A 14,640-nucleotide genomic window follows, 5' to 3' on the forward strand; every position below is an offset into this window, starting at 1 on the left:
AAGGTCTGCGTTTCTGAATACTTTCTATTTTTTAACACTGGCACCTTTAGGATGTGAGTAATCTGCAAGTGATGTCATGACATCACTTCCCGGTTACTAGATCCGAGACCTGAACAAAGCTGATCTGCTTTGTTCGGGTCTTTGGCCAACTTGCGGAAGTGCCGGCTGGTCGCTCGGGCCTCCTGGTAGGACAGAAGACCTGGGAGCTCACTGCCTGTAATAACGGCCCAGCGGCTGCTGAGCTGCATTGGTAGTTATTACAAGCGGACCGTGCGCTCTAAAGAATGGTACCAGGGTAATAAATGCAGCTGCATGCATCATCCCGGTATAACCCCTTGAAGCAATAACGGCAACATCGGTAAGTTTGTGACCGATGCTTCAAAGAAAGTAAAAATTGGCCGCTCTGATAATCGGTCGATCACTATTATGTAGCCCTTGAAGATTAACTCCACTGAACTCGGCCCACTGTTTCAATTGAATGTGACATGCCTGTAATAAACTCACATATCACCTATATGCTGCTGTAGGCTCTCTTTAGCTGCAGTGGGAGCTACCTTGGCACTGTCAAAGGGTGACAGGAAGAACCACCACTTCCTGAATACATATCCTGCCCATTAAAGCAGAGTTTCAGCCTGTATTAAGAAAAAATGTAAGTCAGCAGCTACAAATACTTTAGCTGTTGACTTTTAATATAAGGACACTTACCTGTCCAGAGAGCTGGCAATGTCAGCACTCGAAGACGACCTGTCCATCGGCTTCGGGTGCAGGCATCCTTACTAAGGGAAACAGGAAGTAAAGCCTTGTGGCTTCACAGCCTGTTTCCTACTGCGCACATGCGAGTTGCGCTGCACTTTCTAAATGGTCCTGCTGTTTTCTGGGACCCATCTGTCTCCTAGAAGGCAGCAGGGGGAAGGAGAAGGGCCATAAAATGACGTAGGTGCCATGGCGCCCTTACATGGAAGTGGGAGCAAGTACCTGTTTTTGACAGGTATCTGTTCCCCCTTGAAAGGTGCCAAATGTGACACCAGGGAGGGGGGGGGGGGAAGCAGATAAGCAGGGCTTCTATTTTTTGGTGGAACTCTGCTTCAAGAATGACCACGAGTCCTGCAATTATGGCTCTGCTTGTGTACTGAAAGGTGAGGAGTTCCCAGACCTTTTCATACCTTTCCCCATTACATTAAAGCAGAATTCTAGGCAAATATAAAAAGAACATATTAAAGCAGTTCTTTAATCCTCAATACAAAACAATATTTATTCTTTGAAATACAAGCAGTAGAAGTATATTGATTTGACCTGGTACCAGCCTCCTGAACTGAATGCAAAAGGTTTTTTACCTTAATGCAGATTGTATTAGGGTAAAAACCTTCTGCCTTTACAATCACTTTAAAAGGGTGAATTTCTGCAGCAAAATTTGTTATTTTATATTTTAATTGGCTATTATCTTTCCCTGGAGTTCTGCTTTAAGTTATAGAACAGCAAGGGTTAAGAATTGCTTTTAAACATCAGATTGAGTTTATTTTACAACCATGTTTTAAAACCCAGGTTTTTTCACTCTTAAATCTGTTCTGTTTTTACCACTGTTCTATTTCACGTATCAACGATTACTTGTACAGTGAATGAATGCTTACTTCTCTTACAAATCACATGTAAAATTGTGTGTTCCCAGCAGGCCTCTGGACCTCTTGAATTTTATGAAGCTGAATGTAAATCAGGCCGTCACTAGCTGGGTAGTCTATAAAGAAAGCTGAGGGTTCTTGGGAAAAGGGAATAAAAAAAAAAAACGAAAAAAAAAAAAAAAAAACACATTGCTTTCAGCATGGTATCAGCTGAGGTAATGATGCAAAGGTTTCTAACACAATGACAAAATAAGCCATGCCAGATCTGGCGCAGATACCATTGGTGGGCTGGCACAGAGAACAGTGTGGAAAGGCTAGCCACTAATTACTATGATTATTAAATGTAAGGACTTATTCTTGCCGGTAGTTAAGAATCTTTAATATTTGCAAACAAAAGGTTTCCTATTTAGAATTATTTAGAAGCTGTCATGTTAGTAAAACAGCGCTATCAGAAACGACTCAATCATACAGTCTGCAGTGTACATATATTTGCAAAACAATGTGATAAAGGGATATTCCTGAACTTTGTTTTATCTCGTGGTTACTGTGAAATTGTGTGAATACATCAATGCAGTTCATGTTATCTCAGCTTGCATTCATTGAATGAGTTTACCAAAAATGTAACTATTGCAGAATATACAGCCTCATGCTAAATAAACTAAATTAATAATGTATCTTAAATAGAAAACTATCTTTAGATGTATTTTAATAAAATGCTTTTGGAGTAAAAAATCGAATTTAATAAAAAAAAAGAAAAAAAAAAGGATTAAAAATAAAGGAATCATTGATTTATATCCACCCTGGTCTTATGCCTTCTTTTGAAGTTAAAATGAATAAATGCAAAATTTAAGTTTCAAGAGTCAAAGTATTAAAGTATTAAGTATTAAATAACAGAAGATATAGGAAGGCCTACCCAAGCTGAAAATGAACTTTGTGTTTCCCATTACTTTTTACCATAGACTATTTACCTGTGAGGAGGAATGCAAGGAACAGACACAACTGGAGCAGCTGCTCTTTTTTCAGCAAGGATTTTCCGAGCCTTCTTCATTTTGATCCTCGACTTGGCCTTTGCCTTCTTTACTTTTTCCGAGCTCCAAACTTTCCCTTCCTCTTCTTCCTCATCGTCCTCCTCCTCCCCCTCACTGTGGGAGAGGGCTGGGAGTTTGCACACAGACCCAGGAGGTGTGTGGATGTCACAATATGCTGTTTTTCGGACACTAAAAGATGTTCCATTGGCACCCGTTTCCCGCACGGGTTCCATTTTCATGTAGAGGCCGGCCTGCTGCGCGCAAGTAACGTGGAAGGCAGTGTAACAGTTTGCTTTGTGGCACTGAATACAGGCTCCAGAGCCACGTTGTTTACAGATATAGCAAGTGAGCTTCCACCGGGCAGGTGGGATGTGCTCAATGCTGTCTATAGGTTCCAGGAAGACTGTATTAGCAAAACAAACCTCGGGAATCCAGAGAGCACAAACTACGTGTGCCCAGCGCCCATCGTCTGTCTGTTTAAATGCCCCTCCCTTGTTTGGGCACAGGGCACAGTCTACTGCTCTTGAAGGGGACTGAAGACACCTTCTGCAAAGCCATTGCCCCTCCGGTATATAAGGAACCCCATAGCACTCCTGGTGCACAGCCAAGTTACACATATCACAGAATAATATCACGTTGCTGTTCTGACATTCCCCATCATTGCAAATACAGCAAACAGCGTCCTCATCTATTAACGCGTTTGGATCCCCTTTATTATGGCTTTCAAAGTAGGACTCCTTCTCCAGCCGGTCCATTAGGTATTCAAATGTCTCCTGTGGGATGCAATTGAGGCTCTCCGTCTTTCGTCGTTCATTCATGAAATCCAGCCAGATGTAGTCCTCTTCATCCATATCATACTCCACTTCTTCATCCATTTCTTCTGCAGACTTTTCAATGTACCTTAAAAGGCAGGTGAGGAAAATTAGACAGAAGTAAATGCACAATTTTTTCCGGCAGATTATTGGTAATCATGAAAAGCAATCATGCCACAGAAGTCTATTACTGGAATCAGAGCTTTCCAACTTGGTGCGAACCCAATGAGAGTACCCCCCCGGAGGAGGGAAGCAAGAGACGGCACTCTCCCATTCATATGTACCCATGTAATACTCGCTACACCCAAATCGATATGATACTTTTCTATGTCACCTAGAACATCACTGTACCCCCCTCATCGTACCCTACCTGCTGACCTTCCCTGATCCTCGCCCTACACACCCCATCCTGATGATATTACCTACACTACTTTGAACAGGATTTCATCGTAACATTAGCACAGCTATCTACGACCCTAACACATCCACCATATACAGGAACGAACCTAGTGAGTAATTCAATAGGCACTAGACTAAAGTGAAGCTAGAATATATCCACGAGACTGAACACAGCTCTACACCTTATTTTGAGCCAACAAACTCAATAATTATAACATACATACCAGATAAGAACAAAACGTTAGAGGTGAACGGCGAACCTATAGTCATGCCAAGCTATAAAAGAGACACAAGTAATAAGTCGGAGAAAAGGTGCACGACTTGTGCTGGCTCTGAGGGACTAAATGTGATATGAACAATGAGAATGCCCGTTGTTCCTACTACAAATGTAAAGTTTTATGTGCATTGTAACTTTCTTTATGCAAACAATAAAAACTTTTTGGAAAAAAATAAAAAATAAAATAAAAATAATCGAATTAAAGTGGTTGTAAAGGCTGAAAGGTTTACCTTAGTGCCTTCTATGCATGAAGGTAAAAAACATTCAGTGTGGAGCTCTCCCATCAGCCCCCTTAAAACTTACCTAAGCACCCTCTGGATCCAGTGATGTGCAGGAGAGCCTTGGCTCTCCTGGGCCATTGGCTCACACTGCTGTTGATTAAAGCCAGTGAGCCAATCAGGAGAGAGTGGGGTGGGCCCCGGGAGAATTGAATGGACACACAGAGCAGCCCCTCGGGAGCCCACTATAGCAAGCTGCTTGCTATGGGGGCACTGGGCAAAAGGGAAGAACCTGGAGCGCCAGCAGGGCACCTGAGAAGAGGAGGATCTGGGCTGCTCTGCAAAACCATTACATGGAGCAAGTATAACATGTTTGTTATTTAAAAAAAAGAAAAAACAAAACCTTTTATGCCGCAAAAAAAAAAGTCTTAAAACTGCAACAAAGATCTCAAGCCAGGATAAAAGTCTCCAGTAAACTTACAGTGTCAGGTAATGTGCAGTTGTTTGCTTGTGAGAGTTAAATACAAGCATGCAAATGTTCCAAAATTAGTACCTGTCAACTCCCGGTAGTGAAAAAACAGAGACAGAGGACCCCTACAGGTATGAACTACAGACTGACAGTTCTGTCAGCCTACCTGGTCTGAAGAAGAAGCGGATGCTTCAAAACGCATTACTGCTCACCTACGTCAGCCGCCCTCTGCAGTGACGTCACATCTGGCCCAATGCAATCATGCGTTCCACGCTAGTTACGACGTCGATCGGCCGCTTCCTGCTGCCCCGGGACCCAGCCAGTGCACATGGCTGAAGGACTGATGACCTTCTATCCACTGCGCCTATATTACTCATCTGATCTGTGAATTGCCAATTGTCTTGTGACTATTAAAGTGTTTATTTTAATGCTGCACTTAGTCTGGTGCCCTTCTGTCCCTGTTTTTCAATATACAGCATCATCTGCTTCACCATTTACCTATGGATTTTTATTATGGACTTTTAATAGAATTATTTCTTATAATATGATGTTCTGTTTCATCTGTAACATATCTCTCGAGGGCCACTTTATTTTTTTACTTTAACTCCCAGTAGTGATGCTACCTAACTGTTGATAAGATAGTTTGCTTCTGGATGAACATTAGGAGTGTTGAATATAATCACAGCATCGATGCGTCGTGATTCAGACGTTCACGATGCTGCAAGATGACTGAATTAATCTCCGGTGACGTCTTCCGTGCGGTGATCTGCCTCTCCGGGAGAAACACAGAGGCAGAGCCTGCATGGTGGATAAAGCGCCCTCCCCTTCAGTAAAGCAGAAAGTCAACTGATGAGCTGACAACAGCCAGTACAGTGCATGGGGGAGGAGCTCAAGGAGAACCGGTGTTCTGGCATATAGTGTCCTGCCATGCGCAGCGCTTGCGCAGTACAGAGCAGAAGAAGCTTCGGAAAATCTCCGAAGATGAGCGACGCCTGCGCCGTGAGTGGAGGTGGTAGCCCCACCATCCAAGTGGACATAGGGCTGGCGATATTAGCTGCGCTCGGCTCTTTTTATTCCAACTCTATGTCCACTTGGATGGTGGGGCTAGAACATGGACTCACGGCGCAGGTGCCGTTCATAGTAGGCTATTTTCCGAATCTGTGTGTGTTGTGTACTGCGTATGCGCAGTACACAGTGGACACTATCCAAAGGGGTACTCTATATGATAGGACACCGGCTTCACTGGAAGCACCCAGAAGGGAGAAAACACACTGAGCAGCATGGTGGCAGGGGGAATCGACTGACACTAAGAGCTGGTGAGTGCCAGTGTCACCGATCCCATCCCTTTCTGCCTCTGGAGAACAATTGAGCTTTTCTGACTGCTTGAATTTTTGGATGAAAAGTTTTTAACCATGTGCAGTAATGGTGATGCATCGCAGAATCAAATCATGGACAGGATATTTGTAATCAAATCAAACCATGAGACCAGTGAATATGCACACCCCAAATGGACATGTATCATGTGCAGTAAATTATTTGCCATCCAGAACCCCCCCTCCCCCCCCCCCCAAAAAACGGAACAAAGACAACAAAAAAAACACACCATGTTGCTCAGAATGCAGTGAATGAAAAAGTCAACATCATGGATTTGTTGGCAGGCAGGGACGTGTGAATCTAAAGACTGCCTAAACAGTTATAACTTATTTGCCAGCAGTTACCCTACAAATCTAATTTAAAGCAGTATTACACCCAAAAGCAGAGGTATATTATATTACGGCTTACCAATTCTTAGATGTGAATGCTGCATTTGTTTTCTTTTTAGGCTTACCATTTTCATCTAATGATCTGGCTGGTAAGTGTGTTGTTTTTAAAAAGAAGAAGCTCTCTTCCAGTTACAGGGATGAGACAAACCATATACCACTGCCAGGGGTGCTTAAAATGATGAGTTTTATGCAAAACTTTTAGCCCAAAAGGGAAAAAAAACTGTTTGCTATAACTGATTATAAAGTGTGATCTGAAATTTGGCTACAATTTGTAAGTGTATTTCAAATCTGCTAGTACATTTGACACTTACTCCCACCCAGAATGACAATATTGCTCTCTGTTGTGCCCCCTGTGCTATTTCATCCAGAGTTGAGGCACTCTAATACAGGAGGTGTGTTACTGGCCAACAAAAGGGGGAAAAAGCCTAAAAACAGAAGACTAATGCAGCCACCACATCTAATGATTGTTAAGCTGCAATATATTACATAGGGATGCACCGATGCGCTTTTTCTTTTAATCGGCATGTACAAGTACCAATACTTTCGGTCAAGTATTCACCGATACCAAGTACTGATACTTTGCGGTGTGATTTGCGCCCATACAAAATGAAAGGGCGCAAATCACACTGCAAAGAATCGCATGCGAACTCCTCGCAGCACTTCTGTTCAAATTGCATGTGATTCTGTGCAGTGCGATTTGCGCCCATTCATTTTGTATGGGCACAAATCGCACCACAAAGTATCAGTATTAGGAGCATTTTTACTAGTACTCGTTAAAATATTCGGTATCGGTGCATCCCTAAAATTACATTTTTGGTTTTGGTGTTAAAACTCTTGATTCTCTTGAAACCAGGCGCAGTATGTTGCATCTTCAGAAGTATTACCATTCTCTCAACCCCCTAATAATCATAACCTAAAATAAACTTTAAAAAGTGCACTTCTAGACAAATGTTTTTTTTGTTTTAAAGTTATAAGCCAGCTGGTTACGTGGATGTTTTGCACGTACCTGTAATAGGAGGAAGGCCGGGCAGGAGCATCTGGTACATCACTGTCCAGCTCCCGGTAAACCACTTCGGGGAGCTTTGGTGTGGTGCCCGCAGATGGCGTGTGATGATGATGGTGGTTTGAGTCCTTCCTCTTTTCCTTGTTCTTATGCTTTCCAGACTTAGGAGTTGCAGTAGGGGTTTCATTATTTTCCTTATTACTCCCATTCTCAGGTGCTTCCTCAGGAACATCATCATCTTCAGAAACAACATCCAGATTGTCAAAGATGCTGATGCGATGGACCTTTCCGTGTAGCTCTACTTCAACCAGCCGCTGGGCCTGAGCGTAGGTCATCACCTCACGACTTGGCGACTGGGACAGTTCAGAGTTAGTAGGTGACTGCTTATTAGCGGAGCGAGGCTGTCTTCCTTTCTTCTTCGACCTGCGGATAGGTGTCTGCTGCTGAAGCGGAGGGTTATCATGGTCATAGTGATAGAGGTGGTACTCAATCCCACTGTAGCTTTTATAGATTTTCCGACAGGTCCCTACAGGACATTCATAGGGCGGTTTTGTGGCCCTCAAGTTGTGGCAATATGTCTTCACATCAAAGTCCACACCCATTCTGTTACATCTGCAATGAATAACATAGGACAACAGGGAGCATTAGAAGGTGAATACTGGATCACACGACTGAATTCAATAAAGTTGCTGTGCCACTTTTCTGGCGGTAATCCCTATTGTTAATGTTTTGTGCCAAATTCACAAGGCATCTGAAACGCTTTTGGTTCTGACAGCGACCCGTACACCAACTTTAGGGAGCTCTGCAATGTGCCACTTCTGAAAACTATTACTTTAAAGGGCCCCCTTGTGCACTAATTACTTGACTGCTCAAACTGAATAGCAGTACAATGCAGGGGAAACGATGTACATTTCCACCCATTTTATGCGTGTTTTAAACGCACTTTTTAAATGCAGGTCAGCACAAAGGCACAACTACAACACCTCACTGATGTGTGTTGCATTCAGGGTTCATTTCGTCAGTGAAAATTTTTTAGTCAACAAAATTTCACACTATTTTAGTCAACTAAAGTACGACTAAAACAGTTCAGATGACTAAAATACGACTAAAACTAAAATGGCATTTTAGTCAAAAGACTAGGACCAAAACTGAATCAAGATTTGACGTCAAAATGAACATTGCTTATATATCACAATGGCTAAATCTGTGTGCACAGTGCATGTTCAAACCTTAATACCATAAATAATAACATGTCATTCGATTTTTACTCCAGGAGTATATAATGAGTTTGGAAATTCTAGAGAAATGCTTAAAGTGATTGTAAGGCTTTGTTTTTTTGTTTTTTAAATAACAAACATATCATACTTACCTCCACTGCTGCAGTTCATTTTGCACAGTGTGGCCCCGATCCTTCTCTTCTGGGGACCCCCATTGCCTCACGCGGCTCCTCCCCACATCAGATAACCCCCTAGGAGAAGCGGTCTCCTGAGGGGGTTACCGTGCCTGCACGCTCCCGGGTCCAGCATTTGCGTCCATAGACACAAATGGATTTAATTGACATCAGCAGGAGCCAATGGCTACGATGTTATTAATCTATCCAATCAAGAGCCCCCGTACAGAGGGAGAGTGCGTCTCCGCTGAGTGAATTATGGGGCCCAGGTAAGTAAAATGGGGGGGGGGGCTGAGGGCAGCAGTCACTGCCAGAGGTTTTTCCACCTTAATGCATTGCATAGGGTGCATTAAGGTGAAAAAACATGAGAGTTTACAACCCTTTTAAAGAGGAAGTAAACCCTCCTGCAAAAAAAAATGTATGAAAACACACCCTGCAAGATAAAGGCATAATGCACTAGTATGCAAAATATAGCATACTAGCTCATTATGAATTACTTACCCGAGAACGAATCCCCCCACAGCCATCTTCTTCTCCCCCTCAAGCCGCCGACATGTCGCCCGGGGCTTGCTTCCGGGTATCAAGGCTCCCGTGCTGATTGGCTGGAGCCCCGATGACGTCACCCCCGCACACATACTGCCATTGCTTCAGTTGGCTTAAGTGCGCATGTGCCGCATGACGTTTGCACATGCAAATACAGGGATATCTCCTAAACTGTGCAGGTTTAGGAGATATCCAGTGCAGCTACAGTCAAGCCTAATTGCCTGTAGTTTAAAGTGGTTGTAAAGGGTTTACAATCACTTTAAATAATTCATTGCAATTTAACTGAACTCAATAGATTTTAGTAAACTAAAACAATACAAAAAAAGAGATGGGGTTGGTGAGGTTTGGGAGGTTACAGAATATGTAACAAGGGAGAAAAAAAGAAATAGTAGGAAATTATAAAAAAAATAAATAAAAAAAAATAAAAGAAGATTACAGGACCGTTAAAGTTTAACTAAAAGGCAAAACTTTTTTTTGGGACAGAATTGAGAGGGATTAGAACACTGGTCAGCTGAAGCTATCAGCCATAACCCCGGTATTGTTTTTTGCAGGTGGCGGACGGCTTTCTCATGAAACCATTCCAAGCAGCTTGCCAACGTTTCTCGGGCTTACTGTTTCCGCCTGTTTACAAGAGAAACAGTTTGACTATGCGGCCGACTGCTCCAATGGCCATTCAAAGAGTAGATCCTCTTTGATCGCCTCTATGGCCTAGGAGGACCGAAGCGAGGTCATGACTTCTGGTCCAGGCTGGAAGTAGTTTTTTTTTTTTTTTGAGCTTTGGTGTCTTTCTTTCACATCTTTTTATAATGATATGTCATCTTATTTATATTACAAGGGATGTTTACATTCCTTGTAATAGGAATAAAAGTGATCAAAGGAAAAAAATAAAAATTAAAAGGGGCCGTGTAAAATAAAACAAATAAAGAAAAACAATAAAATAAATACATTTAACGCCTCTGCTCTCACACAGAAGCGAACGCATACGCAAGTCATGCATATGTAAACGGTATTTCGCACCACACGTGAGGTATCGCCACGAACATAAGAGCGAGAGCAACAATTCTAACATTTAATCTCCTCTGTAATTCTAGACAGGAAACCTGTAAAGGTGTTTAAAAGTGTCGCCTATGGAGATTTATTAGGTACCGTAGTTTGTCGCCATTCCACAAGCGTGCGCAATTTTAAAGCGTGACATGTTAGGTATCTAGTTGCTCAGCGTAACATTATCTTTCACATTATACAAAAAAGTTGGGGTACATATTGTGTTCTTTTAAAATTAAAAAAATGCATTTGCAAAAGCACTGAACAAATACCGTACGACATAAAAAAAAATTTGTAATGATCGCCATTTTATTCTCTAGGGCAGTGGTCTCCAAACTGCTGCCGGGGGCTGCATGTGGCCCTTTGCTTATTTTTATCCGGCCCTTCTTCCCTCTGGTAAAAGGCACTATTCACCCCACTGACACCAACAGTGGGGCATCACTTCTGTCACTGACACCAATTATGGGGCATTATTCCTCCCTCTGACAGCAACGATTTGGTACTATTTCTCCTACTGACACCAACGACAGAACACCATTCCTCTCCTTAATCCCACTAGACATTTTCTACTCTTGCTGGCCACAGTCTGCGCCCCCCCCCCTAAAATCTGAAGGACAGTAAACAGGCCATTTGTTTAAAAAGTTTGGAGACCCATGCTGCTCTAGGGTCTTTGCAAATAAAATAAAAATTATATATATATATATATATATATATATATATATATCTGAATGATTCATCATTCAAATAATCAAGATCATGATTCTACACTGCTTCCCACTCTTTAAAAAGCATTTCCTCTATTCAATGCAGAGTTCACTGCTCAAGTTGACAGCTGTCAAAAGAAAAAAAAAAAACACAACACAACATCCCTAAAGAGAAACATTGTAACATATAGTTCTTTTAGATCAAAGGGATGAACTCTGTTGTTATGTAGATGAGGTCAGTTTAACCACTTAAAGAGCACAGCTTTGTTGACATTTGTTGCTTACAAGTTAAAAACCGTATTTGTTTGCTAGAAAATTACTTAGAACCCCCAAAAAATGACTTGCAACCACCTGAAAAGCCCCCCAGTGTGAAAGGGGTCTTCATGAATTAAAAATAAATAAAAATAGTAAAGTTAAAGTTAATCCAATTATTTTTTTTTTTTATGTGAAAGATGATGTTACGCCGTGAGAAAATGTGTTCTAAGCAAAAAATCATGATTCTAATTTTAGCCAGAATCGTGCAGATAGATATAGATATATATATATATATATATATATATATATATATATATATATATCTATTAGAGATGCACGATTAATCGTCATCACGATTTTTTCCGACGTTGCGATCTTGACAAAAGTATTTCCCCGATTCTTTCTATGCAGCGAATTCTCTCTGCTCCGCTAAAGCCAACAGCCTTCAAAAGAAAGGAAGAAGAAAAAAATGGGCAGTCTACCAAGAATCACAACATTCTTTAGCAGTGGAACTTAAGTATAAACATTGTAACAATTTGTCAAAGGAATCCACTTTGGTGTGTGGATGAGGAAAGTTTAGCCACTTAAGGCTGGGTTCACACCGCTGCGGCAGCGAGAACCGGATGTGATTCGCACCGCACTGCAGTGCAAATCACATCCGATCTCTGTGCGATGCGAGTTCAGCCATACAGATAGTATGGCTGAATTCGCATCGCACCCGCCGCAAACTCGCACGGGACCCTTTTTTTGGTCCGCAGCAGAATCAGATCGCATGGGTGTTCACACCATGCGATCCGATTCCTGTCCGAGTTTGCAGATCGCACTGCGATATGCGGACTGATCTGGGGGTGTCATTAACATTTCACTGACACTCCCAGCAGTTCGCATAGGGCAGTGTGAACTGCCGGCGGGAGGCATGCAATGCGGGAAAACGCTGCGGATTCGCAGCGTTCCCGCATCGCTCCGGTGTGAACCTGGCCTCAACACTAAACCATTTTATGACATTTGTTGGTTATAAGTTAAAATTATTTTTGTTTGCTAGAAAATGACTTAGAACCCCCAAACAAAAAATGATATATTTTAGTAGAGACTAGGGATGAGCTCAGGCGTGTTCGCACACTCCACCTGCAGAGCCCGCCAGGAAGTCGGTGCAGCGCTGTGCTAATCACAGGCAGTGAGACATTGCCTGATCTCTACAGCCGCGCATCGGGGGCAATGTCTCACTGCCTGTGATTAGCGCAGCGCTGGCTTCCTGGCGAGCTCTGCACGTGGACCATGCGAACACGACGGAGCTCAGCCTTAGTAGAGACCCTAGAGCACTGATGGTGAACCTTGGCACCCCAGATGTTTTGGAACTACATTTCCCATGATGCTAAACTTCATTGCAGAGTGCATGAGCATCATGGGAAATGTAGTTCCAAAACATCTGGGGTGCCAAGGTTCTCCATCACTGCTCTAGGGGGTGAAAGATTTTATGTTGCGAGAATGATGATCTTTTTATTCTAAGCAAAAATAAAAAATAAATCGTGATTCTCATTTTGGGCAGAATTGTGCATATATATATATATATATATATATATATATATATATATATATATATATATATATATATATATATATATATATATATGCTTTTAAACAAAAAATTTCAGAAAAAGCCTGGTCTTCAAGTGAAAGGGGTTAATTTGCAGGGATTTCCTCTCACTTCCTGTTTGGCTTTGGGACAGGAAGTGAAGGGAAATCTCTGCAATGAGACACAGATGGCACAAAAAGAAAATCTGACAAGGGCCAGACCCTCCTGTACTTTATCCAAAATGGAAAAAAATAAAAAGTTCTGCCCATAGTTCTACTGTAAATAGTGGATGTGCATGGATTATTTCTGGAGAATACAGATATTGGTTTAGTACCAGTGACCTGCAAGCAGTATACGGATCAGCAGTCCCTCCACTCCTGCCTCAGGTCAATGAAACAGAATGCAAATCACAGGCAGCCAGGCACCTGGCATTTCCAGGTCTGCCATAGCAGCCAGGCACCTGGCATTTCCAGGTCTGCCATGGCAGCCAGGCACCTGGCATTCTCACACCCGCCATGGCAGCCCCCTATATACCTCATGACAGATGTCCCCCCATAACACATAGTGTATTGTTTACATTCCCTATAGGAATCCCCCCATGCAGCCCCCTCTATAGATGAGGAAGGGGTGAGGGCCCCCAATCCCCGGGCTCTCCAGGCCTCCCTCCCCGGGCTCCCCAGGCCCCCCTGTGCACTCACCAGACTGGGGAAGAGGCGGCGGTGGCGGCTCATGTCTGGCCGAGGAGAGAAATGGGAGGACTAGGCCTCAAAGCCTGCACCGCCTCCTGCCAGCCGCGCCCGGGAAAAACCTGCTCAGCTCCTGCGGCTTCCCTCTTCAGCCTTCCCCACGCCCGAGGCTCCTGCGCGACAGACAGGCAGCGGGGCGGGGGAGGAGGCCCGGGAAAACGGCTTTCCGAACCGCGGGGAACAATGGAGTCTCCTGAGGGGGAGCTGCGGCCCTGCCCGTGTAAAGTCAGCCGCCGCACATTCGCCACAGCCCCCTCCCGCCCCGCCGCGGAAAAAATACCGGAGCCCCGGCTTCTTCACCGGGCACTCACCCCCGAGCCTTACCGACCGTCTCCCCTCAGATTTCACTCTTTGAGATTTATTTTTTGGCCGCCGGACAGCGTGTGCCGAATCTGCAGCCGCCTACGGTCTGTGGGAAGATCCTGGCGGGCGAGGGGGTCCCTTAGGGGTTTCCAGGGCAACGACAATGTCCCTATAATAATGTGTGTGAATACTATTGATTGTTTTTTTTTTTCCTATATATTTTGCCTAATAAATCATATTTTAAGCTGCACTGTGTTATTTATTGCCGGGGCGGGGCAGGGGGGCGGTGTGAGGAGGGTGGCTAATGTCACAACCCCCTTTTGGGGTCCCCAGTGCATGGAAATGGGGAGCAAGTTTGTAAACTTTCCCTCCTAACACACAACAGGGTGCCCATGGGCAATGGAGGGGGTCAGGGGTAGCAGGCTAGGCCCAACTGTCCTTGGATGCCCAGCCTCATGTGAGCCCTCATACACTGTCAATGATATACAATGCCTTGAAAA

At 43.5% G+C, this 14,640-nt stretch overlaps 1 protein-coding gene across 2 annotated transcripts in view; it reads right to left on the minus strand.

Annotated features, from left to right (window-relative positions):
* The window catches only part of BRPF1 (bromodomain and PHD finger containing 1), an 84,083-nt gene extending 70,018 nt beyond the window's left edge, over positions 1–14,065 (minus strand). For both annotated transcript variants that reach the window (XM_077451796.1, XM_077451797.1), the window contains exons 1-3: positions 13,790–14,065; positions 7,589–8,197; positions 2,585–3,544 (exon numbers count right to left, since the gene is read on the minus strand). In XM_077451796.1, the coding sequence (XP_077307922.1) occupies positions 2,585–3,544; positions 7,589–8,187 (1,559 nt within the window). In that variant the 5' untranslated portion in view covers positions 8,188–8,197; positions 13,790–14,065. The remainder of the gene's footprint in view (positions 1–2,584; positions 3,545–7,588; positions 8,198–13,789) is intronic.
* Positions 14,066–14,640: the final 575 nt, after the last annotated feature.

This window comes from Lithobates pipiens, unplaced genomic scaffold, assembly GCF_037356315.1.
Source record: "Lithobates pipiens isolate NorthernLeopardFrog02 unplaced genomic scaffold, aLitPip1_a1.2 Scaffold_23, whole genome shotgun sequence".
Classification (NCBI taxonomy): domain Eukaryota; kingdom Metazoa; phylum Chordata; class Amphibia; order Anura; family Ranidae; genus Lithobates; species Lithobates pipiens.